The 27,489-nt window shown below is 33.9% G+C and overlaps 1 protein-coding gene across 1 annotated transcript in view; it reads right to left on the bottom strand.

The window, feature by feature from the left end:
- Positions 1–1,676: 1,676 nt before the first annotated feature.
- Ipmk (inositol polyphosphate multikinase) overlaps positions 1,677–27,489 on the bottom strand; it is a 50,108-nt gene continuing 24,295 nt past the window's right edge. The window contains exons 3-6 of the mRNA XM_010603271.3: positions 24,206–24,302; positions 15,041–15,213; positions 4,966–5,047; positions 1,677–2,928 (exon numbers count right to left, since the gene is read on the bottom strand). Coding sequence (XP_010601573.1) covers positions 2,306–2,928; positions 4,966–5,047; positions 15,041–15,213; positions 24,206–24,302 — 975 coding nt within the window. The 3' untranslated portion in view covers positions 1,677–2,305. The remainder of the gene's footprint in view (positions 2,929–4,965; positions 5,048–15,040; positions 15,214–24,205; positions 24,303–27,489) is intronic.

The raw sequence follows: 27,489 nt of genomic DNA, 5'->3' as shown, positions 1-27,489 counted from the left end.
AACATTTAAATATTTAAATACAACTGGTGAATAATGATCATTCCCACAGTGGCAAATTTCAGCATGGTCTTAAAAGACAGGAGTAGATTATAAAATAGTCACATGTAGATTACATAACAGATACTTATTCCATTACATGTAAGCTTACTTACACAGTAATGTAAAATGGGCATTGGGTAAGTGATAAAAAATGTAAACAAAAAGAATTAAATGTTAATCCCTTCCCTGAAAAACAAATGATAAAAGCACTTCCTGTTTTATTAAAATGAAACATTGTCTGTTGTATCAAAAAGGTAAAAGACAGATTTTACAAAACTGTATTTCCAAATACAAATGAAGGAAATCTGGAACAGATGATTCAGACTTTATTGAGCTAAAATATGCAAAGGATCTGATAATACTTAACTTTATCTGGAAAAAGCCTTAAGATTCAACATAGTGTTTATTTTCTGAGCTTACTATTTATTGAATCATTACTGAAGTAACAACAACAACAACGACAAAGTTCTATATTGTAAGAAAAAACAAGCAAAACTTTACATTTTTTTCTGTTAATTATGACTTGAAATTTGATACTGAACAAAAACACTACAGCCAATACCCACTTGGGTTGCAGAGAAAAAACATGAAGTTAAAAATGCTTTACACAGACTCCAAATGAGAATATGCACTTCGATTTAACAGTTATTCTGGTTTGATAATTTATTAAGCATAGAATTTGTAGAGCATTTATTTGCTGTTTTTGTTTGGACTCAGATATTTGCAAAGTACCTTCAGAGAGGATTGGGAAGAGAAAATAAATTCTAAATTTCCTCTAGACCACAAAAGAGAAGAACATCTTAACAGTTCCAAAACATGAACCTGGAAAATTATTCAGCTACTTAATCATGTGGTTATTAGTAAATCAAAGTGAAAATAATGACAGCATTAACATCAAATGTATTTGCAAATTCAATTTCAAAGTTTTAACATTTTCAATGACAAATAGTTATTTTTTAAAAAGGCGATGAATGTAAAGCAAAGAATATACTTACAAATCTAATTTTTCCAGGAAAAGTGATATTGCTTCTACCGCTCATAAAATTAAGCTTTAACTTCTCTGTTGAATAAGATATAAAATAATTGTGAAATACAAGTATGGATATAGCTAATGCACCAAACATTCTATGATGCACTTAGTACTTATGTTAACATTTATACAAATGGATGTCATCTTTCACTATTTAAATTTGGAAAACACTATCCTCAATAGCAAATATTTATACGACTGCTTAACAAGAAATATAGATATATGAATTTTAAAAGGAAAAAGTTCTCCAAAATTATTTAAAGGCAAAATAAACCAATAAAACCAACAACCATCCACCTTTTTTTTTCCTTTCCTGGTACTGGGAATGAATCAAACTCAGGACCTTCCACTTGCCAGGCAGGCGCTGTACCACTGAGCCAAATCTACCTGGCCCACCATCTACCTTTTTGAAGCATCTGAGAAAAAGGTATTACATAGTTTATTACACTTTCACAACATAGTAAATATAAATTCCAATTCTGCAATAAAGAATTTAAAAGAAAAATATTTTGCTCCTTGAAAATAATTTCCTCCCTTCTTCTGATCTTGCTAAGCCTATTAGTGCCCTTAACATCAGGGTATTTGTTGTTGTTGTTGTTGTTGTTGATTTCAATTTTACTTTTCACATAGTCTTTTGAAAATAGATGAATGGAAATTAAAGAGAAATCTGCTTTAGGAATGCAACAATTCTACATCATTTCACTAAGAAGCACCTTTTGATATGCTGGTCTGAACTTTTAAATATAAAATCTAAACTACTTTTTTCTGAAGTAGGATTTTCTCCAGTTTTAGTAACTTCATACACACCAATACTAAGAACAACAAGCTGTGCTTTCTAGATTTTTTGAAGGTGTTTAATAATGTAATAGGCTGGATATGGCTCATTGTCAAGGTTGGGTGGACAGAGATTTCATGATAAATTGGCTACAGAAAGCTAAATAAACTCTTATAACTGAATAATGGTTTGTGTTTTGCTCGAGCCAAACAGATGTTGAAGCCATGTACCACCACAGTCCCTGCTTAACATTCCTGTTTCTTTATTCTTCATAGTTTTTAAATGAACAAATTAGTATTCCTGAGTAAGAGTATAAAAAAGATAACCTTTCTACCAAAGGTATAAAGACAAATAAAATGTCAACTCACAATATAAATTTTTTACATAGCATTACAGATGCAGTTGAAAACTGCTGCACTTCAGTATAACTGGCCCACTCCTTAAAGACTACTGCGACAAATTCAATTGTCTAAAATACTTTGAAGTACAGTAATTAAATTCTTTAAACCATAAACATATCCCTCATCTATTATGTTGCTAGGGAATACATGAGCAAAATCTATCATTCGCACTTCTACGTCTGCAATATCCTGGCAACCAGGGGGAAGATGGTAGAAAACTTTTTCCAGTTGGGAAAATACATTTCCATTTAAATGTTCTTGGGACATGCTTTTCCATCCAATGTCTTGCTCCATATTTTCAACTTTCAGTGAAGTCTGACTGTGATGCTTTTTTGAATACATTTTTCTGTGACGAGCATACATCTTGGATAAGTTCTTGCCTACTGAAGACTCTATTTTTCCATTCATTGTGGAATTTAACATATGAAAGTTATTATTGTACTCCAGTACGTCTGTGTCTGACAGTTGTCCTTTGGACAAGAACTTTTCTGACAAAGTTCTGTCATTTGGTTTTGTAGTGGTTGGCTGAGATGAACCTTCATAAACAAATAGTAATGAACTTGCATAAAAGTTAAGCTGCTTCTGGCTTTCAAACCACTGCAGAATTTTCTCAATCTTCTGAATACTGGCAGCAATAGCATCTTTTCTTAAGCCGAACCCATTATCAAAAAATTTAGAGATTCCTATAAAATAAGATGCATTAGGATTAGAATCAAAATATGAAATATCTCTACTTGGAAAGTAAGCTCACAGTAGATAAAATTCTTCAATTTATTTCCTATTATCCCATACAATTAATTGTGTGGGATTTTTTTTTTCTGTTTTTGTTTTTTGGTAGGAGGGATTGAACTCAGGACCTTGTGCTTGCCAGGCAGGTACAGTGCCAATGAGCTACATCCCCCAGCCCTCCTTACAATTAACTGACTAGTTGGTTGTGGAATTCTAGGAACTTATAGGCAGATTAAAAACTCAGATCACAACCTAATTATTGATGAAGAATTCTTACTAAAAAGCACTTCAGTGTCAGTAAAGTGGAATATCCTATTCAAACAAGAAATTTATTACAGGTAGACTAGGCCTATATTTTCCTAAGAATTCCAAGATTTATTTCATTTGCTACTGTGAGGGATTTTATAGTAAAATTATTTGCTTGTTAGAATCACATTTAAGAGCTAATTTAAAATCCAGAGTCAAATAATAATAACCATTTAAAATAGTATAAATAGCCCACTACCAAATAACAAACCTTAATTCTACTAATTTTTATTGTTCTCAATAATAAATAATACTGATTAGTTTTTCACAAAAGCAAAGCATGTTTTTCAGGAACTAGCACTTCTCCAAGGATTACCTAAATTTTTTGACCTCTTTTAAAACTATCTTAAAATATACTTGGAAATTTATGGGTATATATCATTTGGTTCTGCTTTTAAGTAATGTGTTCACTCACTCTTACACAGAAATTAAGAAATATGTTTAATAGGACCATACTACAGCACCCCCAAAATATTTTTAAAATAACCAACTAAAAACTATCCTGCTGTTAAGTGGATGTGTGTCTTCTATACATAACAAAAATTTTTCTACAATACCTGTATTACACATAACTCTTCTCTATCTTAACACAATCAAGAATAAATTATTTCCAGGGCTGGGGATGTAGCCCAGTGGTGCTGTGTCTGGCTGGCAAGCACCAGGTCCTGAGTTGGATTCCCAATACCAAAGGGGAAAATTCATCAATTAATTTCCAGAGATACAGAATATGTTTCGTACTACTGACCATCAATATTCAGAAGCATATATGTAACAATTATTTAAACCAGCTTAATACCACCTGATTGTTCCTTGGGTAGGTCTAGAAGCTTAGATAGCACAAGTACACATGAGAAGTCTCAAAAACTGCATTACATGCAACATGACAATTTTAAAGTCTTTTATGTAACAAGCAGTTTCAATATTTTGACTGACAATCTAGCTAAAAAATGAGTTTTAAACAACCTCTAGTTTCAGGGCCAGGGATTTAGCTCATTGGTTCCACTCCTGCCTCACCAGTGCAAGGACCCAAGTTCAATCCCCGGTATATAAAATAAATAACTAAATAAAACCTCTAGTTTCATTATTGAACTAGATGTTGGTTCACAGATGTTTAATAAAAAAGGATACTGCTATAGTTTGGACCTGTAATGTCTTCTAAAGGATGTGCCATAGGCATGCTTAGTGGGAGAAAGGGAAACTTCCAGAGTTGGGTCACTCAGACTGTGCCCTTAGGCAATATTGGTATCCCAGCTCCTGCTCTCTTTCTCTTTGCCTCCCAGCCACCATGACTTGAGCAGCTTTCTTCCACCAAGCACTCCCACCTTGATGTACTATGCTGCTGCAGGCACAAAGAGCAGGGCCAAGTGGCTATGGACAGACTGTAGGAAAAAACAAGTATTTTCTCCTTTTAAATCAATTATCTAAGAGATTTTTTTCACAGCCACAGAGAGCCAACACACACATTAACAAGAAACTAACGAAAATATAAAAAAGGGACACTTGTGATCCTGTAGTTTTGGTGTGTTATGAACCAGCGATTATGACTAATCCAAATCTACAAATGTAAGCTTCACTCCCCCAAAAAGTTTATTTTGAATTGAATCATTATTTAAAGGTAGAATTAAAACAACTTTAGAATTATTTTAACTGTGTGATAATAAAAGCATGAATTTTTTGATACTTACCATCCTTTATAGTTTCTTTTGTTAAGCTTCTTCCAAAGTGCTGGTTTTGTGTTTCATAGTTATCAGAATGAACATGATAAACCTGTCAAAAAGTGGTGACTATTAAAAAAAAAATGAATACTCTTCAAACATGTAGGTTTTAACCCAGCAATGTAAGGATGTTTAAAGATAAAAAAAATCTACTGATATAATTCATTCTAACAGATCTGAGAAGAAAAAAAAAATATGGTTATATCGATGGATGCTGAAAATTTTAAATTTAAAAATTTAATGTCCACTATTGATAAAAAAATTTTATAAAAGTATTTCCAGTATAATAAAATTATTTATCTCAATCCATCAAACATTTGCCTTAAATGTAAAGGAGAAATAAAAAAGCATTTCTTTTAAAATACAAAGTTTCCACAGAAAATATTCTAGCTAGCAAATGCAAATAAATGAGAAAAAGATAGGTATAATCATTATGCAATAACAAAATAAAATTATGCTTGGTACATAATAGTTGTATAATGGAAAATCAACTGAAATTCAAATAATAAAATTGGCAGTGGTATAAATTAGTAAGCAGAAAATAATCACAATACACACACACACACGCACACACGCACACCTATATATACATACATACACATCTGGTTAGAAGATGTAATGGAAGAAAAGGCCCTATTTACAAATAAAACAAAAAAGAAGATACAGAAATAAATGAAGTCAGTAGAAGGCCTACATAAAAATATTTCTAAGACACACACCCATGTTCTTCAAAAGGAGTCAACATCATAAAACATATCACTTCTACTTGTTAATCTACAACTATAATGAGATTTTAATAAAAAGCATCAACAGTGTTATAGACACATGAGCTAATTCTAAAGTTCACAGTCAGAATAGGGTGTGATGGTGCCTTTCTGCAGACCCAGCCACTCTGGAGACTCTGGAGGCTGAGGCGAGGCAGTAACAACAAAGATAGAAACAAGGAAAGAGAAAGCTCACACCAAAAATAAGAACCCGGAAAACTAAAATAAAATGTAAAAGGTAGGGTTAACTTCATTATGTTACCAAATACTAAAACATTTTAGAATAAGATAAGTATGGAAATTCAGTACAAGCTAATGCGATTTTAAGTCAGTGAGCAAAGATGGATTATTTATGTCATGGTGTAGTCTAATAGTAACAATCTGGGCCAGGTTAAATTCCAAATGCATAAAAGTACAAAAGCAACCCCCTTCCAAAAATGGAAATAGGTGAATAACTGAAAATTAGGGAAGACATTTCCAACCCAAATCTAGCTTTTATCCCTAATAGTATGTTCTAAATGTTCAGTGTCTTTACCATGTAAAATTAGAATTCAAATACAGAAAAATGACTTGAAATTTACATGATGAATATAAAGACTTGCACTTAAAAGAAAAATGATTAGAGCATCTAAAGTTTGTAGAAATCAAATAGGTCTCAAATTTACCAGAAACAGTCCTTTCCCTCTTATTGTGACAACCAAAAACGCTTCCAGCCATTGCCAAATATCTCTGGTTAGCAAAATCGCCCCTAGTTGAAAGCCACTGCACCATATCAAGTATACTGACAATATCATCAAAATTATAAATACATATAAGCTCAGCAATTCCTCTCTCTGGCTTTATCCTAAGGAAATGCTAGCACGCTGGCAGAACAATGTAGGTTTATGGCTACTCACTGTAACATTACCTGTAACAGAAAAAAGCTGGAAATAATCATAGGACCTATCAACTGCTGAAGTTACAGTATAATACTATGCCACTACAGAAAGCTCTCCAGAACATGTTAAATGGGGAAAAAGAACAAGATACAGAACAGTGTTCAAAGATTTTCTAATAAAAGAACACATTTATGCTATATTTTGTGTAAGTTTAATATTTCTCTGGAGGGATTAACTGGGGGAAAATAACTATAATATGGTATACTCCAGGGATACAGACTATAAACTGTATGTTTTTACATTTTTTGGAATGCAAACCAAAAAGCTATCCATCTTCTCAAAAAAAAAGTTGATTTTTTTTTTTTTTTTTGAGACGGGGTCTTGCTATGTAGCCCAGGCTGGCCTTGAACTTGCAGTGATTCTCTTGCCTCAGCCTCCCAAGTGCCAGGATTACAGGCATGTGCCACAACACCCAGCAAATATTAATTCTTCTAAAGAAACATGAAGAATGTATTTAGCAGTTGCGTGACTCATAGTCCGATATAATTACCACTTATTCCAATGTTTCACTATAAAAAAAAGTTCAAATACAAGCGAGTGCTTTTCACACATATAGCCTATGCATTAAAGACTATTTCCCTCTTTTCATTTTCTTTTCTCCAGTGCTGAGGAACAAACATTGAGCCTCTCACATATTCTCAACCACTGAATTATATGCCCAGCCTCCAAAGCACTTCATAAATGCTAAACATTACATTTGATTACAGGACAAATTATTTTAGAAGAACCACTTTAAAAAAGCTCTTATAATTTTGTATTATATATGAATGTTTTTGAAAGATGATTCTAGTACTGAGAACATAGCTCAGTAGTACAGCGTATGCTTACCATGAGTGAGGGCCCTGGATTCAATCTCCTACACCACAAAAAATAAATAAATAAAATGAAAGTGGATTCTAAAAGCAAACTTGTCACTGTTTTATTATTCAGAAGTATATTATCTGAGCCAAATTAAATATAGGAACCTAAATTTCACATATAGACTAAAAGTGAAACAGCTTTAGCCTACTGATAATCTCTTCCTGTGTTTACTTGTACTTTACTAAAACTAGAATGAAAAGATTTTCTCTAGTCTTTATCTACTACCAACTCTTTGTTGGTTATCTGCTATAAATCAAGTTACACTCCCATCCTGAAAACATGTACAAATGTAGCAAAAGTGAAAAAAAAAAAGACTCTTTTTAATAACTAGGACACATTCTAAGAATAGGATGAGCAAAGAAGCAAGGCTCTTCCTTGTTATTATCTGACCAATTGAATTACTTCTTTTCTGTGAACTTATGGTAGGAGCAAAAAAATTCAAACATCTTTAGTAAAACATGTTTCATATTAAATCATTTTTGGGGAAAAATACATCTGAAGTGTTACTGTCCCTTACTTTAAAAACAACAACAAAAAAGAATACAAAGCATCTAATTTTTAGATAGTGTAATTTACAAAATCAAAAGATTATAGTTTCATTCCCTTTAAGTATTTGGAATCAGTGATTAGGAGAAGGTAACTTCTCTCCAAAGGGTATTCCTTTGTCAAAAATCTAAGTTATTCAACCCATCAAGATATTTAACTTGTTCTAAAATATACTGGAACATCTAAAATAAATTCACCTAAAATCTTGAATTACATGTCCTGGGGAAAAAACTTTCAGCACATTTCTACAAATTGTAATTTAATTACTTTTGGTAAGTAGATATAATAAATCCCTATAATTATATAACATGTCTTCAGAGTAATACAAAACTAGAAAACGAACAACCATGTACACAACAGATAACCTGGAAGGGTATCATTTCAAAATACTGAATTCCAAAGCAAGCCACTAATACACTAACTTCTCGTATGACACCTTAAGATAACATCATCCCAGATACCCAATAAGAGTATACTCCAGTCACCTGACATTAACTCCTAATCATTTAATGATATGTTCCGCTTTTTTTTTTTTAAACCTATTGAAGCAAATTCAAAAATCCATCTTTTCCAAAATCTCCCCTATTCTTTTACTCCTTTGGTTTTATGCGCCCTATTTTGTTTCTACTTCTTTTATTGTACATATCTTAGTAAACTTTGGTATTAAGTCAATGGTAAGCCTGATTAATTTATACCACATTGGGATCAGGTAAACAGAATATAACTCCTTAAAGACATTGAAAAATAAAAAATTCCTAAATCAGCCCAAGTGATGCGACCTATCAAATCTGGTTAACCTACTACTGGTTAACCATAATTAAAAGAAAAATACGGAAAACTATTTGGTAAATTTCACAATCCACTCAAATTTCAAGGGGTATTTTATTTAAAGACTTGACTATCCTAGAGGACAATTTTTAAAATCTGTTAATATTAATTTAAAAATTATCCAAATGTATTACTACCAGTTCAAAATCCCACTGTGACTTAAAACCTTCAATGAACTTCCCATCTAATAAAGAAATAAATTATTTAAAAATTAATCTTAATATAACTCTACTACACATCATGTTTTATCCTTAGTTTTAATATTCTAGAATCATATAATTAAATTTAATATTCACAATGTCAGTTTCATCATTTCACACTTTTACGAGGTTAGTGTAATGTGTAATTATAAACTATCATGTTCCATAGATTTGCAGGTTGAATTAAAAAAACAAAATTCAATGATATGCTATACTTATTAAACATATTTAATCGCAAAAGAAATTCATAAACTAGAAATCAAAGGACTGAAAATAATATGCCATATGCAACAGGAGCCAGAAGGCAATCAGGAGGAGCTATCCTACTTTCAGACAAACTAGACTTCAAACCAAACTGATCAGAAAAGGTAAAGGAGGTCACTACATATTGGTTAAGGGATCAATTCAACAGGAAGAGAACAAATATGAATATATATGCACCAAACACCAATTCACAAAATTCCATAAAATAAAAACTACTGGATATAAAAAGATCAGATAAACATTTATAGACAGAGAACTAAATAGCCCACTGTCACAAACAGATCAACTAGGCAAAATATAAATATCAGAGTTGAACCAAACCTTTGAACAAAGGGACTTAATATTTATCTTGTGTTCCACCCAACAACAGAATACACATTCTTCTTCTTTTTTTTTTAATACACATTCTTCTTAACGGCACATGGAAATCTTCTCCAAAACAAACTACACTCTAGCCCATAAAATATGCTTAAATAAATGCAAAATAATTAAAATTATCACTTCCAAATTATCAGATCATAGTGCAATAAAACTAGAAACTGATAGAAAAACAAACCACAAATTATGCAAATATGTGATTAAACATGCTTTAATAATTGATGGGGTCACAGAAAAAATTAGTTACTAAAATCAAACAATAATGCCAGTACAACATAGCAGAACCTAAGGAACACAATGAAAGCAGTCCTAAAAGAAAAGTTTATATCTCTTAGAAAAACAGAGAGGGCAGAATGCTTACATCGGGAAAAGAGAATATCCAGATAAATAACCTAATGATATACCAGTTAGTACAAGGAAGGAAATTATAAATATCAGAGCAGAAATTAATGAAAGACAAAAAATACAAAGAATTAGTGAATAAAACTTTTAAAATAAAAGAGAATCACTGAAATAAAGAGCTGATTCTTTCAAATAAACAAAAAAGACAAACCCTTGGTCAATCTTGCCACAAAAAAAAGGAAAGACACAAATCAACGCAATTAGAAATGATAAAGGCAGTCACAATAGAAACCACCAAAATCCAGATTACACTAACTATTTTTAAAAAATGTACTCTGCCAGGGATTTAGCTCAGCGGTTCAGTGGCCTGCCATGCAAAGCACAAGGACCTGAGTTCAATCCCCGGTACCAAAAAAAAAAAAAAAAAAATGTACTCAAAAAAATTGGAGAATTCTGAAGAAATGGATTCTTAAGATACTGTGTATGAATTACTAAAACTGAACCAAAAAGATATAAAAATCCTGAATGTTCTAGTAACATGGAATGAAACTGAAGCTGTAATACAAAAAACCTCCCAACTAAGAAAAGCCAAGAACCCCAATGTATTCACTGCTGAATTCTATAAGAACTTCAAGGAAGACCTAACACCAATACACCTCAAACTCTTCAACACATTTCTGCCAGACTGATACATTCATGACTGTCCCATCAGGAGGCTTGTACCAGTGGTGGTACTAACAGATCTAATCACTTTTTATAAGTTTTAAATTAATAAAATAAAAGCCTACAGATGGACCAAATCTAATTGCTACTTAAATCTGAATAATTAGTAGCCAAACACAAATATTAATACAATTCATACCAAATGTAAAAGTAACTACAATAATCAACAAATTTACTTCATTAAAAGAAAATTTATTTTCATAGTTTATCAATATTATCTACAGTTTAAAACGGAAATCTTACAAGTACCCCACTGCTGATGTATATAATACACATTTATAACTGCTATACCATAAATCATTTATATTAAGGAACTGTAATCTGATGATATCTGTCTGTTAACTCAATGCCTTTCTTTGTATTATTGTAATCAAAGACTCCCTGAGAAGCAGTACAAGCCACTTGATGCATGTACTACTAGTGACTCAGGACAAAGGGAATGAGTCACAGTTGGTTGAATCCAGATATGTCTCTCTCCCCCTTCACTCTCCCTCTCTTTGTCCCTCCCCTCTTCCCACCCTTCCCTCTCTCTCATGCGTGCACACGCACAGAGTAACACTGAGGACTAAACTTAGGCCATGCACATGATAGGCAAGCACTCTTACAATGTGGAACACTCTCAGCCCTCAACTGTACTGTGAGTGAACTGAATGTCTCTATAAAGATATTTAATTTTCCTTTTTTTTTTTTGGTATCAGGGATTGAACTCAGGACATTGCACTTGCGAGACAGGCGGCAGCACCACTGATCTAAATCACTGGTCCTTCCGTAAAGATATTTAAAAAGCAATAAAAAACTAACTTTCGTTTCTCTACGGCTGCAACACATCCCAGCAGAGCTAAATCATGCAATGCCTTATTTATTTATCCTGTATATGTATCCTAAAGGCAACTATTATGGCTTGTGTCTAGGTGTCCCCCCAAAGCCTCATGAGGTCCTACATGAAGCATTTTTTAGAGATAGATGAATTTAGAGTGGGTGACTGATGCCCGGTGCAACGCTAGGCTCAAGGGCACTGCAATTAAGGGTGTGAATGCTACCGGCCCTAAATAGTCTGGGTAAGATAAAAGGGGCAGAAAAATTAAGTTCCCTTGTTTGCTTGCTTTTGCGGTCTTATGAAGCCACGAACTACTGCTCCTCTGCCATGTGCCACCCTGCCTTGGAGCCCACTAATAATGGACTGAAACCTCTACAAACTGTGAGCTAAAAAAGTCTTTCCCCTTTAACTTTGGATGTCTGGTATTTCCTCTCAGCAAGAGAGAGAAGTACTAAGACAGCAATGGAAACCCACTGAAGAGTTTTTAAATAACAGAATGTCATGGTTAGATACACATTTTCCAACATTTAGACTAGAAAAGAGCAAAACTGCACAGGAAAGAAAAAAAGTCTAAAGGGGATAAAAGTGATAAAGAGATGGTTGGAAATTAAGATCAATAAAACTGATCATACCTCTGAGAAGTAAGAGTGATACCAAGTTTCTACTTTGCAAAATGGATGTACGGTGGTATCATTTACAGAGACAGGGAATAAGAGAGACTTCATATTGTTATAGTGATTATTGGCTTTTGAGAGGGATGAGTGTCCATTGTGTCTGTATTTTAATTCAAGATGTTTTTAAGATCTCTAAATAAAATGTCTAGTAGACTAAGATATGTAGTTCAAGAGATCAATGAAAAAGCATAGGCTTAAAGATACACATTTGGAAATTGTCAGTGTAACTGATAGTAAATCAATGAGAACAGAGGGTACAAAACACGGAGAAAGAGAAAGGGGAGCTTTAATAGAACCAGGAAATAACATTTAAAGAACGAATAAAACGAAATGCAATGGCAAAGACTGTGAAGTATCCTTAGGAAAAAAGCAGAGTGGGTGGTAGGGTCACAGACACAAGAAAAAATGTCTTAAGGAGGATATGGTCAGTGTTAAAGGTTACTTTTCAAACTAAAAGATGAATATGAAAAATGCTACTTGGATTTACTGACATGCAGGTATCATTACAGACCACAGACAAGAACCAATCTCATAGCATGATGGAGCAGAAAACACTTGAATAAGCTTAATTTGAGTGGAAAATAAGGAACTGGAAACAATCCAGTTCTGTAGGGGAGACAAGTTAAATCTATAGCTGAAGAGCACAGCAGGATAACGGTTTATTTTCATGTTTTGTTTTGTTTTTCTAAATGAGCAAAAAATTGACTATGCAGAAGTTAAGGTGGCAGGAATGACAGGAGAGAATTAATAGTATCAGGTTCTTGAGTAAGAGAAAGTGAGATCCAGAGGACAAAGGAAAGGGCTGTGTTTAGACAGGACTGACCAGTCTCTAAAGCAATCAGGAGGAATAAAGGGAACAAGAACAGCTGAAGATAAGGTATGTACTACATCTGTTGGTAGAAAATTAAGGTAAACCTTGTTGAATGGTTTTTATTTTTTCTGAAATGAAGGTAAAGCCATCTGCTAAAAGCGAAAAAAAACATGGGAGAGTCAGAGATCTATAAACAGTGGAGGTTTAGTTATTCAGTTGATTTCTGAGGGATGCCCGTGTATTTTATAATCATTTTACTCCTTTCTCCTTTGCTATATAGTCACATGTAATTATAGTTTTCTAAATTGAAATGACTACTTAAAGAATTTCTGTAGTTTTATTACAATCAGAATATCAAATTCAATTTGTTAATAATGATTTGTTACCACATTAATAATAATCTACAATGCTTCCTATGGGCTCCCGTTTAAAACTCAAAAGCAAGATTCATGTACTGTATTACATGATGAATCTCAAACTATCCACTATGCTTATCCATGAATTTTACCTCCACATATCTAGAAGACATACCATGTGTTACAGAAGATTCTTCCCCCTACATCATGACTATGGTATTGTCTATAAAATGGCCTTAATGATTCTTCCTTCTCATCCCTGTGTGTACTGTCACTATACTGTGACTTAGCTTTATCCACCTTCAGAAGTGGAGTCTGTTTCCCAGCCCTATCAATTCTGGCTTATCCTATAATAGACTGATCATGAATTCTCAAAATAACAGCCAATAACTTCCTAACCATCCAGGAGCTCTTGCAGCTCCTGATTGTGCCTCTCAGAATGTGGTACTGTAACATGAAAAAGCTTGAGCTAGCATCTGACAGGTGACATCAGAAGGACAAAAAGCTCTGCCAACAGTCAGTATTAACTGCCAGACAGAAGAGGGAGGTCAGTTTGGACCAGCAAGCCCCTTTTGAGTCCTCAGGTAAGTGCAGCCACATGAGAGGTCCTGGATGTGATTAGGCAAAGAACTACCTGAGCCCAGCTGAGAATCCAAGGCTGACCAATGGATACTAAGTTATAGATAGATGGAGAGACAGACAGGTCTGATGAATGAATCATATGGATGCATGAATAACGAAGTTCTGGTGTTCTACTGTACAGTGGAGTGAACACATAATAATAATATGCTGTATACGTTTAAAAGGTAGAACAAAGGATTTTGCTCACCACAAAGAAACAGTAAGTGTTTGAGGGAATAACATACCAGGATATAAACATTACACAATATATACATACATGTAAAATTTTTATATGTATGTTAAAAATAAAAAATTCTAAACTCCCAATGATAGAATTGTGAGCACATAAAAAGCTGTTTAAAACCACAATTTTTTTTTTTTTTTTTGATTACCGGGGATTGAACTGGGCCTTCCGTTTTTTTTTTTTTTTTTTTTGATACCGGGGATTGAACTCGGGTCCTTGCGCTTGCAAGACAGGCCACCGAACCGCTGAGCTAAATCCCCAGCACTAAAACCACAAATTTAAAAACCTGTATTTTCTTTATTTTAGAATTATTGAATATGTAAAAATGGCATTTTTCTCATGGAAACAATGGTAAGTAATACTGTTTACTTTTAATATTTATTTTGTAGTTGAATTTAAAGTTTATTTAAAACAAAATTACCAGAGTTAGTCTTAAGACTCAGTCATACACTCATTCATATATTAATCACCTAGTAAGTGCTCAGATCAGACTCTGACCATACAATGCTATCCATGAACAAGAGATAAAAATCCCTGACCTCGTAATGTTTACAAACTGCTGTTATAATCTAATTCTAAAACATACTCTCTTCTTACATACACATACTATCATATTCATAATTTTCAAAGGAAGAATGTGTAAAGAAAAATGTATATTATACTAATAAACACTCTTACCCTCATGCCAAGCACCAAGAATCCAATCTCTTCCATTAATGGGTACTTGCTGACCTGTTGCTGAATCTTCTCAGATGAGGCAAAAGGATCATAGCTTTTTCGACCTATCTTTACATCCATTATACAAGGCTTATTAAATTTATGGGTCACATCTTCCAGTTTTAGGTATAAATCTGTTATTGAAGAAAAACATTAATTAGTAAAAAAGCAAGCATATTATTACTCAAGTAACTGTCAGGGGAAAATAAAATGAAGATATCTTAAAACAGAAAAAAATTAAAATAAATCTAGAGTCAAAATTATTACGTACCTTAAAAAAAGACTAAGCAAAAAAATACATACCAAGTATAAATATCACAGAGTAACTTTAGTAGGATATAATTAAATACATTCAACCATAAGCAAAAGGTATAAAATAGATATAAAGTGTCTAAGGGCATTAAAAAGGAAATGAATGAGCTTATTTAAAAAACTATTCCACAATGCATTCACCCCCCCGCTTTTGAATATAACTTACGACATCTATGCCTCAGAAAGAGATCTTAGTATTTTAAAAGTTTATTCTTCATTTAAAATTAAAAATAAGTTAGTCTCTCCCACAGTTAAGATATGGTAAATCAATCCAAATGATTATCATTGTCAAATATACATTCTGGTCTTACTAGTTTCAAAGAGAAAATACTTTGTTTTTAAGAACACGAGAATTTTCTAAAAGTTGACCTGTAAATCCCTTTGGCCTGCTGCATACATTTCCCCACCGAAAAGAAATGGAGATTCACATACAATATTATGAAAACCCCAATTACCACACACAGATAAACTTCTTACAGTTTAGGCTTGAAAGCAAGGATCCAGATCCAATGAGGGAAGGAAAGAAGCTCTTCTCTCCTTTGCTGGGTAAAATAATCTCAAAATTTTGAATGAAATCATGATTCATGATGTTTTAAGACACTCAGATTTAAGAGGCATAAATCTTCTCGTTCAAAGGATATAGGATAAAGAGGTAAGTTTTATTCCTTAAAGGGTGGAGGAGGGGGTCTGGGGGATTTAGCTCAGTGGTTCCACCACCTGCTTTGCAAGTCCAAGGACCGGAGTTCAATTCCTAGTACCAAAAAGAAAAAGGTAGGAGGAGTGTTTTGACTATGTAGATGTCAAGGCCAAATATGACAAATAAGAAACTGCATCTCAACAGCAGTAATGACATACAAGGAGCCTTTTATGCTTCTAACACACATCTTCAACAGAACACAAAAGGTCTGAACACAGACAACACATGGGACAAGGGGGAACCCTCTGATGAAGGACCTGGAACCCATCCAAGCTTCTGTGCTCTAGAAGATAATCACAGAATGGGAAAGGAAGCAGGAGCACAGGAAAATTCCATTCAATTCTCTCCTACCATCTCCAATCAACTTGAGCAAAAAGGAGACACATCCATGCTCTTTCCACAGCTATACAGAATTTCAGCAATAGGGCTTGTATTTCAAATATCAAAAAAGGCTAAAGATTCTAACATAGTGGATACTTGTCATTCACAAGTTATCATCATTAGTTTAAAAATAGAACTCCAAAATTCCCACTGAGGTGAAAATGCACATGACAAGAGTAACAGTCAAAAAGCTATATATCTCAGTGTAAGGCTATTTTCACTTGTCAACTTGGTAGTGATTAAAAACAATAAAATGCTTCCTTATGATATGACAGAAGCTACAGTTGAGACTTTGTAAATTTGAATATAAAAATTCCTATTTCTCCTTTCTCTTCTTGGAAAGGAGGAAAATGCACTATGTGAATTCTATTTTTGGTAGTAATACAATTAATGTTTGCTGAATAAATGTTTACCCTTCCCATTACTACTGCCCCAATGGAACTTTGGACTGGGCTTTGCTCACACTATAATAAAATAAATAATTTCTTTAGTAAATACGGTTAAGTATCATAGGGGTCTTCTTCTTGACATTTATTCTAGCTCGCCAAATACATTATTCTTTATCTGACTTTTAGGTTCTTCATACGTTTTATATAACTGGAGTTACCAAATAATTGCTAATATTTATTAGGCTTCAGAAATAAAGTCATAAATTAAGGCACAGTGAGGACTGGTTTGTTCTTGGAGTTTGAGTATGACTTGAATTTTAAGTGAAAATTAAGAATTTGAGATTCTCATTTCAATCTTTCCTTTTAAGCTATAAAAACTAAACACCAAACTTGATAGAGGTTATACTTCTATCAGCTTAACAACCACAGTACTTCTAAAAAAGGCAAACAGGAAAATCGGACATAATCTGAACATTGAGACTGTTACTGATTTTCTGTTATAGGTTGCCATCTTTATATAAATCTGAATATTAATTCACTCTGATAATGCTATGATTCTTTCCATATAATAAAGCTTATTAATTCAAAGTAGGTAAATCTTGGATTCAGTCACTTAAATGATCAAAGACAGGGCTGGGGATTTATTAGCTCAGTGGTGCAATTGCCTGCCTCACAAGTGCAAGTTCAATCCCAGTATTCAAAAACAAACAAACAAACAAACAAACAAACAAGATCAAAGGCATTTTCCTACCATACAATCTCATAAGGAAATGCCAGACTGGATAACAAACAACACCTTTTCAGTTAGGCCCCTCTAGGGGTGGAGCAGAGCAGTAATTTTCCATTTGTAAGTCACAAGCAGACTGTGGATTCAATTTAGTGGGCAGTAACCAATAGTTCCTTGAACAGAGAAAATACAAAATTGAGTATTGTTGTAGGGTTGGTCTCAATCTCACAACAATGTAAAAATGTGCCTCATGTCATAGACAAAGTTGTTTTTAAAGATACTTGATTAGGCTGGGTGTAGTGGTACACACCTGTAATCCCAGCACTTGGGAGGTTAAGGCAGGATTGATTAAGGAGGTTAAGGCCAGCTTGAACTACACAGTAAGACCTCATATTTCAAAAAACCAAAACACTTGATTAAAAAGAATGTCACTGCATACAATGTGTCCACCTAGCACAAGAGCTATCAACACAGCCTCAAAAGTGTTCCCTTTACAGTTACTGTCATGGACCCTCGAGTTAAGACCAGTCTGACATATGAAGTTGGGTTATGACCAGAATTTTAGTTTTAACTTATGACCAAAGTCCTTAGTTACAACCCAAATGCTGGCCACTTGTACAACCAGATGGTCTGATACAGATTTAACCCTTAAAGAATTCTAGAAGGAACATTACTACATCCTTTCTTGTGTGGAGTTAACAGAGAAATCCTGGGCCAATGTCTCTCTAAGAACACTGAGATCTGCCTGTATACAAGAGACAGAAAGACTGAAGGCTGTGTAGAGGAGTCTAAGCCTTCACTGACCAACTGGAGTTACATCCAGCCCTCGGAAATGAAATGAGTTTTTAAGTCAAGGGTCCACTATACTTTGAAATCCAATCCCTCTTGGATATGTCACTGAAGCTGGAATCCAAAACAAACTTGGCCAGTCTTCTCAATTTGTAACTAAACCTCAAAGATATCATGAGGGTGACCTGGGTCTGGGTTACTAACATATACCATAACATGCAAAGCCCTTCATGAAAACCAAGATTCCTTTGGTGGAGCTAGCACAGGTAGGCAGATATGCAAAAAGCTATATCCCTGGACTCTGACAAGGTTTGGTTTCTAGTTCTGGTCCTAACTTGGGCTCAAGTGGCTTTCACAAGATACTCCTGTATCCTTATAGTAATAAAGTCTTCCTTTTTATTCAATCAAGTACAAGTTTGTTACTATAACTTACACCCAAAGAATCTTAACCAAAATGATAAGAATTTAAAGCAACTGCTTTGGAAGCAGAGAAAAAAACTCAGATCTCAGCTCTACCATTTCTTAGCTAGTGACCACAGTAGCATTTCTATATGCTTCAGTTAAATGTAAAACAGCGATAATCACAGAATCTACTGTAGGGTTAACATGAAGACTAAAGACACTGTACTGGAAAGTACTTAGTATAATATCAGTACTAGTTCCATAAAGGGAGGTTAAAACAGTCTCCTACTCCCTCCAAAATAAAACTGAATAATTCAGTACATAATTACTGTATAAGGCACCCCTCTGGAATATATAGGTTATCAAAACAGATTAAAAACACTGCCCTCACAGAGCTGCTTTTTAAGAGTAGAAATAGCATTTTATTTAGTATAATGCCTGGAGTGAATCTGGTACTCAGTGAAGATTTATTATCTATTAAGTATACATGAATGCTGAACACAAACAACTGATAAATAATAAAATCTGCCAAACATGTTAGGTCACCAGTGGGTCCAGCTCAATATTCAGTATAAACAAAAAATTGTAAGATAATTCTCTAGAGTCTACCTTTCCAGGTAAGATAACTTTTTTTTTTTCCTCTCGGTACTGGGAATCAAACTTAGGACCTTGCACTTTCCAGGCAGGTGTAGCACCACTGAGCTAAATCCCTGGCCCTCAGGTAAGATAACTTAATAACCACAAAATAAAAAGACATAGTCACAACTCAATTAAGCATTTGATAATGAATATTCTCCACCCTAAGGCTTAGCCTGCAGTTAAACATTAATAAAAATATCTATTTATTATTGATTTTTATCACAAATCAAAAAATATGTATCCTGACTACAAAACATTTTCAAAGTCAAGTCATTTTTGTATCCCAAGACTACTACTTCATATTTCCTTCCTCAAATACTCCCAGCTGTTTCTCTATTTTTTTTAAATGAATTTATTGGTACATTCTAAGTAGGCAGTATAGTTACATTTATTACTGGGATCTTGTACCTTTACATGCCAGGTCTTGGTTCTCATTTTTTTCCCTTGTCCCCCCCCTCCCCTCACCCCCTCCTCCCCTCCCCATTCCAACACCTCACTGTCCCTACACCTTTGGTCCTTTTCTTCCTATTTCACATTGCTAATTGCCCTGTTAGGATCTTGAGTACTATTTTAGTTTTTTTACACCAGAGAAACTATTCGGTATTTGCATTTGTGTGACTTATTTATTTCACTTAGGAGTATATGCTCAAAATGTACCCATTTACCTATGAATGAATCTACTTTCTCATTCTTTGTTTCTCTATTTTTTAATTCTAAAAGATTGGATAACAGATGGTAAGGATTACTGCAATAAATATGAATTTTTAAAGCTATATCAATGTTGAAAAATGATGATGACAAAAAGAAAATGTGTTGTAAAGAACATTAAAAAAAAAACCTGATGGACTGAAAAGATAATTATGTCCCACCTCCAATATTTTAGATTCACTGTGACCAAGGTCAAGAATATAAATTAGACTACATTACTATGATGCTTGAAAAAATAATATTATTACATCTCAAGATGTAGTTTACAAATACAGCAGTGTGAATATTAAAAAGAGCTATTTTTACATATATAAATGTGTATATAAATAATAAATACAGCACAATTAACTAGATTTACCTTTTTAAACTATGGAAATTCTCCTTAAAACAACTTCCAAAGTCATTCTTTCAGAGACCCAAGACCTGGCATTTATTTGTAAAGCCCATATCCAAAAGAGGTAGTCCCTAAAGCTTAGTGCTAGTAAGTATTTGCATAATAAATTAAAGGACATGAGCTCTTCATAAATATGTGGTGCTTATTTCAAGAAGTCACAATCAGAAGTGTAGTTAAACAGGTTATGGTCAATATTCTAACACATCATTAATTCATTTTAAAACTATGCATAATAATTTATATGATTTTTAAAAAGATTTTTTTGAGATAAAGATCATAAAAATAACTACCAGATACTATATTCCAAAATACAACACCTTATGGTGTTATAAGACTAACAAGTAAGATTTCTCATTGACTTTACCAACAACATTGTTAACATGCTTAAATGTTTATATACTTTTATGATGTTGGTGATATTATAAAACTATACAAGGTTACTCTGAATGCAGAAAACTTTTCCATATAATTATATATGGCTATCTTAAATTAAATATAAGGCTTATATTGTTTCCTCATAAGGTATAAAAACATTTCTATAACAAATTTTCTGTTTAGAATAGTCTTGATACTTTATCAAAGACTGAACGTTTCCCAGGATCAAAGGTAGGAAAATAGAAATACTCTATGGGGGAAAAAAATGAACAGACAAAAGAGTAAAAATGAAATAACTAGTCATCCTTTTCAAAGTAAGACAAGGGGGAAGGCATTTAAGAAATCATAAGACAACTTATTTAGATCCTTCTAATGAGTATTAATGATTTTATAAATTATGAAAACATAGCTTCCAAGTTTTAGTAAGGTTTTTTTGTTTGTTTGTTTTTTTTGAGACAGTGTCTCACTTTATAGTTCAGGCGGGCCCTGAACTCATTATGTAGCTCAGGCTGACCTCAAACTCAAGACAATCCTGCCTCTGCCTCCCAAGTGCTGAGATTACAGGCATGAGCCACCACACCCAGCTTAGTAAAGATTTTTTTACCTCTTTGTCCATAAAATCTACTAGTAGTATTTGCTACTGTCTTCATTTCTAAACCTCCCAATAAAAGAGGAAAGGCCAGAGGGGAACAAATGCTCCACTATGAAGCCAAATGCAAAAGAGAGGAAAACCTTGCTTTCTGTCCAGTCATCAGCCATTTCTGAGAACAAAAGATGAAAGACAAATGAGCCCACCAAATGGGTAAAGGGAGAGGGCAGAAGAGATACAAGTGCCAGCTTGTTCCAGTTCCTGTTTCTTGAAACTAGACTAGTAGGAAGATCCAGAAACCTGCCCACAAGAACACAATTATTCTATTTTTGATAGCTCTCAACTTGTTCAAACTCACTTGATGTTATAGTTTTCTATGCTTCTAAGTAACAATATCTAAGGGTTCTTGACATTACGTGTACTGGGCTCATGTATGTTTACACATGAATATAAACAAGATTTATGATATACATTTTCAAAGATAACTGCTAAAATGTTCATATTAAACCTACTGGTCATATTCTAAAATTAGATAATGGTGACCAGTGTACAACTCTGAATATACTAAAAACCACTGAGCTGCCAGATTTATAAAAGGTGTGTTTTACGGTATGTAAATTATATCTCAATTAAGCTGTCATAAAAAAAGAAAACTCCCTATTGGTAAACACATTCTTATGCTTCAAACTGTTATAGCATAGCTTCATTGAACAAGTTGGCTTTATTTTACTACTTTCAACATTTTATTATTTTAGTTCATACTTTTGTAAAACTCTTCCTTGAGCACATAAGATGCCAAAAAAAAAAAAAAAAGTATTTCACATTGTGTAAAGTACAATAAAGCAAACCACAGTATTCTACAAAATTTAATAAAATATTGGGTTTCATGCTCTTGTGACCTAAACATGTATATAGGCTTGCCCTCTTATATTTATTTCACTTACAAAGGGTAAGAACACAAAGATGATCCTGTGATACCTCTAGCAAAATCAAACCTACACATTCTGCATGGTACAATTTTGTCCATCTTCTTCCAGAGAAAACAAAGTAAAAAAGGACAGAAAATCCTGAGATAACTTTGGTATTACTAGAACCCTGTCTTTTATTTACCTCTTGTTTAAATTTTTTCCTCCTTTCTCTCATTTCCTTAACTCATCTTCTCTTCTCAGTAGTACCAATATTTCTAGTTATATTCAACTAAAAGAGTTCACAAGATATTTTCATTACGTGCAGAATGCAGAACATATGCAGATTTATACAGTATCAAGTTTAAAAAAATTACTGAGTTAGTGAAGTTAGCAAAACATGTAAATTCAAGGTGGAAGCTAAGTATTTCACTTGTGAAGTTAATTTAAAAGCAACATGCTGATTTCAATCATAAATACATGCATATATTTGAAACTGAAAGATCTTTAAATAAAAGGAAGTAATATAGATTAAGCATACTTAGTCCAAAAATCTGAAATGCACAATGCTCCAAAATCTGAAACTTTTTAAGCACCCACATGACACACTTTAAGTGGAAAATTCCACATCTCACCTCATGGGTCAGATCACAAATCCAGGGGAACTAAAAAATAGTGTAAAAACTTATCTTCATGCTATAACATGCATATAAAACATAAGTGAATTTCAAGATTACATCTGGCTTCTATGAGTAAGATATCTTATTATGTATAGCAAATATTACAAAATCTGAAAAAAAATCCCAAACCTGAAATACTTCTGGTCCACAGCATTCTGTATAAGAGATACTAAACCTGAAGTTATTGAGTCTTAGCTTTCTTTTTTCTAGCGAAAGTACAGAAGAATCCTAAATATCCAAAGCAGCCATCAACTTACTACAAAGATACACACAGGGAGATACCATGATTCCCTATTAATGAAACTGGCACAGACTGGAGTTCCCTCTCTAATCTCAAAAAGACAGTCTACATCAGAAAAACCTGAGGCTTTTATTTAACATAATTTATCACTAAACTCTAAAACCAACTTGCAAAAATTTGTGCTTTAACAGGTCTATAGCTTACTCATAAACCCATTCAAGTTTGAAAACCCTTCCTTCACCATCACCCTTGTCAATAGGTAGGCAGGCTGCTTATTTAAGTTCCAACCACTGGCAAAAAACTTTCAAGAGGCAAATACTGCTTCAAGTATTAACCAATGTTAAGGAAAGGAATTTTCCTTTAACATACATCATTCTGTCATCTATGAAACTTCCCAACGTTTTTCAAAAGATTACAATTTAAAGACTGATGGTAGGGGATAAAGAAATATAATAGGAGACACACAAATTATATAGAGAAAAATTTTAGTATCTTTATATTATTCATAATAGGAAAAGAAATTATGCAATAATTTAGGAAATAACATTAAATATATACACTAAGTACTAGTACTGTATACTAGTGCTATATACTAAGTAATACACATACTTTCATCAGTCACTCAGATATGCCATTTAATGATTTAAAAAGAAAATATTAATAAGTTTAGTTATTAGAGGAATTAGAAAGAAAACTATATATTCCATATTTTTATATATTGAGTTTATCTATTCATTTATTTTGTACCGGGGATCGAACTTGGGTCTTTCTGTTTGCGAGGCAGGCAGCGAAACCACTGAGCTAAATCCCCGGCCCTGAGTTTACTTTTTTATAATGCCTTTTAGAAAGCCAACAGCATGAATTAAAACTACAAGATGTATTTTTAAGAAAATATTACCGTTTGGTGCAGTGGGAGGTGACCAGATACCATAATATCTTGGCAAATATTTTCGTAGCTCTAGAAGAACATCATCACTACAATCAGCAGCATAAACCTGAATCAAAGAGAAATATAACACTCATTAATGTTTTAAAACTGCCCTATACATTTCTCAAATAAAACACAATAATACTGAATCATAATTTATCTGGTATATATTCCAACTGGAAGTAAATTTGGAATAAGCAAAAAAAGATTGCTGTGTGTCTCCAATGAAAATTATATATTACTTAGAGCCTATTCTTCCTGGTTATCTAATTCTATCCTTTCACTATCCTTGAATTATTTTATTACCATGTAAGTTGGAGATAACTGACACCAAATGTAAAATAATTCTTGTCCACAAACATGAAAATAAATTCTGGCCAAAGCAGGTTCAATTAACTTCCTGCCACACATCAGGAAGAGAGGGAACTTAGTGTCATCATTTAAATTCACCTCAACCTCCTTTTATTTCATATAATTTGTGCTTCTTCAATATTCTTCTTAAATTCTAATGGGGTAAGCCCTATTGAATCTTTCAGGACCAGCACTCTTATCTGATACAAATTATTCAACAAAACAAATAAGGATAAGCTCCTTAATTCATTTTATGAACCCAAAGGAACTTTATATCAAAACTAGATATGGATACTATATGAAGAAAACAATAGTTCAATCTCATTTATGCTCACAGGTAGAAAAAAAATTAAGCACTGTAAAAGCAAAATCTAAAAACACAAAGATATGCTAACATAACTTTTATTTTGGAAATAAAAGGTGATAACAGTATACAAATTATGCTACATTAACATATTAATGAAAACTTGTACAGTCATTTCAATAGATACAGAAAAGATAGCTAAAAAATATTATATACCCATTTGCTTTAAATTGCTTCTTAAAAGAAAAACAGAAAAGATTGTGTGTATTTTCCTGCCGCTGCCACACAGCCATGGCCACACACCTCCACTGAGATTGGCCTGAATCAGCTGCATCCAGGGCCCCATGTCCTCTTGCAGCTGGGAGGCACCAGCAAGAGAACAAAGAGCAGGAGAAGAGTTGATGCTTAGCCATTCTATTCTCTAGCTCCCTCCTTACCAGGTTTCATCTTGTCATAGGCTTGCCTTCCCTAAGGGTCCCAGTAACTATGTATTCCTTGTCCCTTCAGGCCTACAGCTGGTGTTACAGTTTAGATCTCCAGTGCTCCCAGCCCCATGCGTTAAAAGCGTGGGCTCCAAGTTGGTGCTAATGGGAGGTGGCAGAATCCTTAAGTAGGACTAGGTGAGAAGTCCTACATCATTGGGGGTATGCCATGGAAGGGGAGTGTGGTGGATGGGTCTCCCTTTCTCTCATTTTCTGTACCTGGTCATGAGGTATACAGGTCTTCTATACCACAAACTCCTGCTATGACATGGTGCTTCACCATAGGCCCAAAATTAACAGTCAACTGACTGACCATGGACAAAAACCTCAAATTATGAGCTAAAATAAACTTCCCTCTTTAAATCTTCTCAAGCACTTTGTTATAGTAATAGAAAGCTGATTAACACAGAAACTTGGTAGTAAGAAGCGGAGTTGTTGTCATGACCATAACTGAAGCAACACAGAAGCATCTTTGGAATTGGTTAATGGAAGGAGTATGAGAAAGAATGAAGGAACCAACTAGGAAAAAAAAAAAATCAAGAATGTTTTAAACAGGACTTAACAGGAGGTTCTGGCAGAAGCTCAGAAGACCAGAATGCTGACAGAAATGTGAATAGTAAAGGCTATCCCAATGGGGTTACAGAGTAATGAAGACTCCCTTGAGAATTGGACTAGAAGCCACCCTTGTTACATCATTACCAAAAGGAAGAAGAAGAAAAAAAAGAACACTTCATTATATTCATGCCCTTGGAATTTGTTAGAGGCTAATCCTAATGGTAACAGACCCATTTATCTGGAAGGGGTATTTCAAGGCAATGCCATCAGACTGCAGCATGGGTCTTAATGGTCATTTTTAGCCAGAGTTATAGTAAGTGAGGCAACAAAGGCAAGGTTGTCTAGATTGGGTGTCCACTCCCTGCCACAGTGTGTCCCAGGACACGGAACTGCAGGATTTAATATCTGCCCTACTAGGTTTCCGTTTTGCTTTGATCTGATCCTCTTGTCTGTTTTCCTATTCATCTCTTTGGGAATGAGTATTTATCCTGTGCCCTTGCATCTTAGAAGTCTATAGTTTTTTTGTTTTTTTATAGTCTCACAGTTAATAGTTTCTTGTGAGTCTCAGAGGAGATTTAAACATAGACTTTTAAGCAATGTTGAAACAGTTAAAGACTTTGCAGACAGAGATGAATTGCATGTACTTTGCACTCTAAAAGGACATGAATCTTTGGAGGCTAAGGGCAGAATGCTATAGTCTGAATCTTAAGTGTCACTGAAGGGCCCGTGTGTTAAAGGCTTGGTGTCTAGCTTGGCACAATTGAGAAGAGTTAGAGCCTAGAGGGAGGTCTTAGCTCTTTGTGAGTCTCCTAAAAGGGATTATAGGAGATTGGTCTTCTTCTCACTCTTTTTCTGTACCCTTCATTACACACTCCCACCATGTGGTACTATGGCCTCATCACACTGCCCAAAATTAATGGGGCCAACTGCCTGTGAGCTGAAACTGTTAGCTAAAATGAACCTTTTCTCTTTATTAGCCGACTAACTCAGGTATTTGTTACAGCAACAGAAAACTAATACAGATGGTTTAGCTATCTCTTGCAAGTTATCTCAAGGCCTGACCATACTTTTGGGAACAATCCCTTTATTAAATTGAGTGCAATATTTGTTTCTTGACAGAACCTTGATTCGTAGGACAATTTCCTTAAACTAAGAAAAAACATCTACCACAAAATTAGACTTTTTTTTTTCTTTTTTGAGACAGGGTCTCACCACGCACTCTAGGCTGGCCCTCAATTTACTATATATCCCAGGATGGCCTCAAACTCATGGCACTCCACCTTCCTCAGCTTTTCAAGTGCTGGGATTACAACCATGTACCACCATACTCCGCTAGTCATATTTTAATAGAGAAATGTTATAAAGAATTATAGGAAATGAATTAAATGACACCATGATTGCTTCTAGTCAGCACCAAATTAGAGATCCTTAACAAATGAATATGGGCTCAAAATAGCCAAAAATTTAGAATCACAAAAAAATATAACTGTCTATAAAGAAACATCCAGGACCAGGGATTTAGCTCAGTGGTGCCACCAACTGCCTCACAAGTTCAAGGTCCA

The sequence above is a fragment of the Fukomys damarensis genome, unplaced genomic scaffold, assembly GCF_012274545.1.
Source record: "Fukomys damarensis isolate Sample0158 unplaced genomic scaffold, DMR_v1.0_HiC HiC_scaffold_20, whole genome shotgun sequence".
NCBI lineage: Eukaryota > Metazoa > Chordata > Mammalia > Rodentia > Bathyergidae > Fukomys > Fukomys damarensis.
This window is presented reverse-complemented; position numbering and strand designations above follow the sequence as displayed.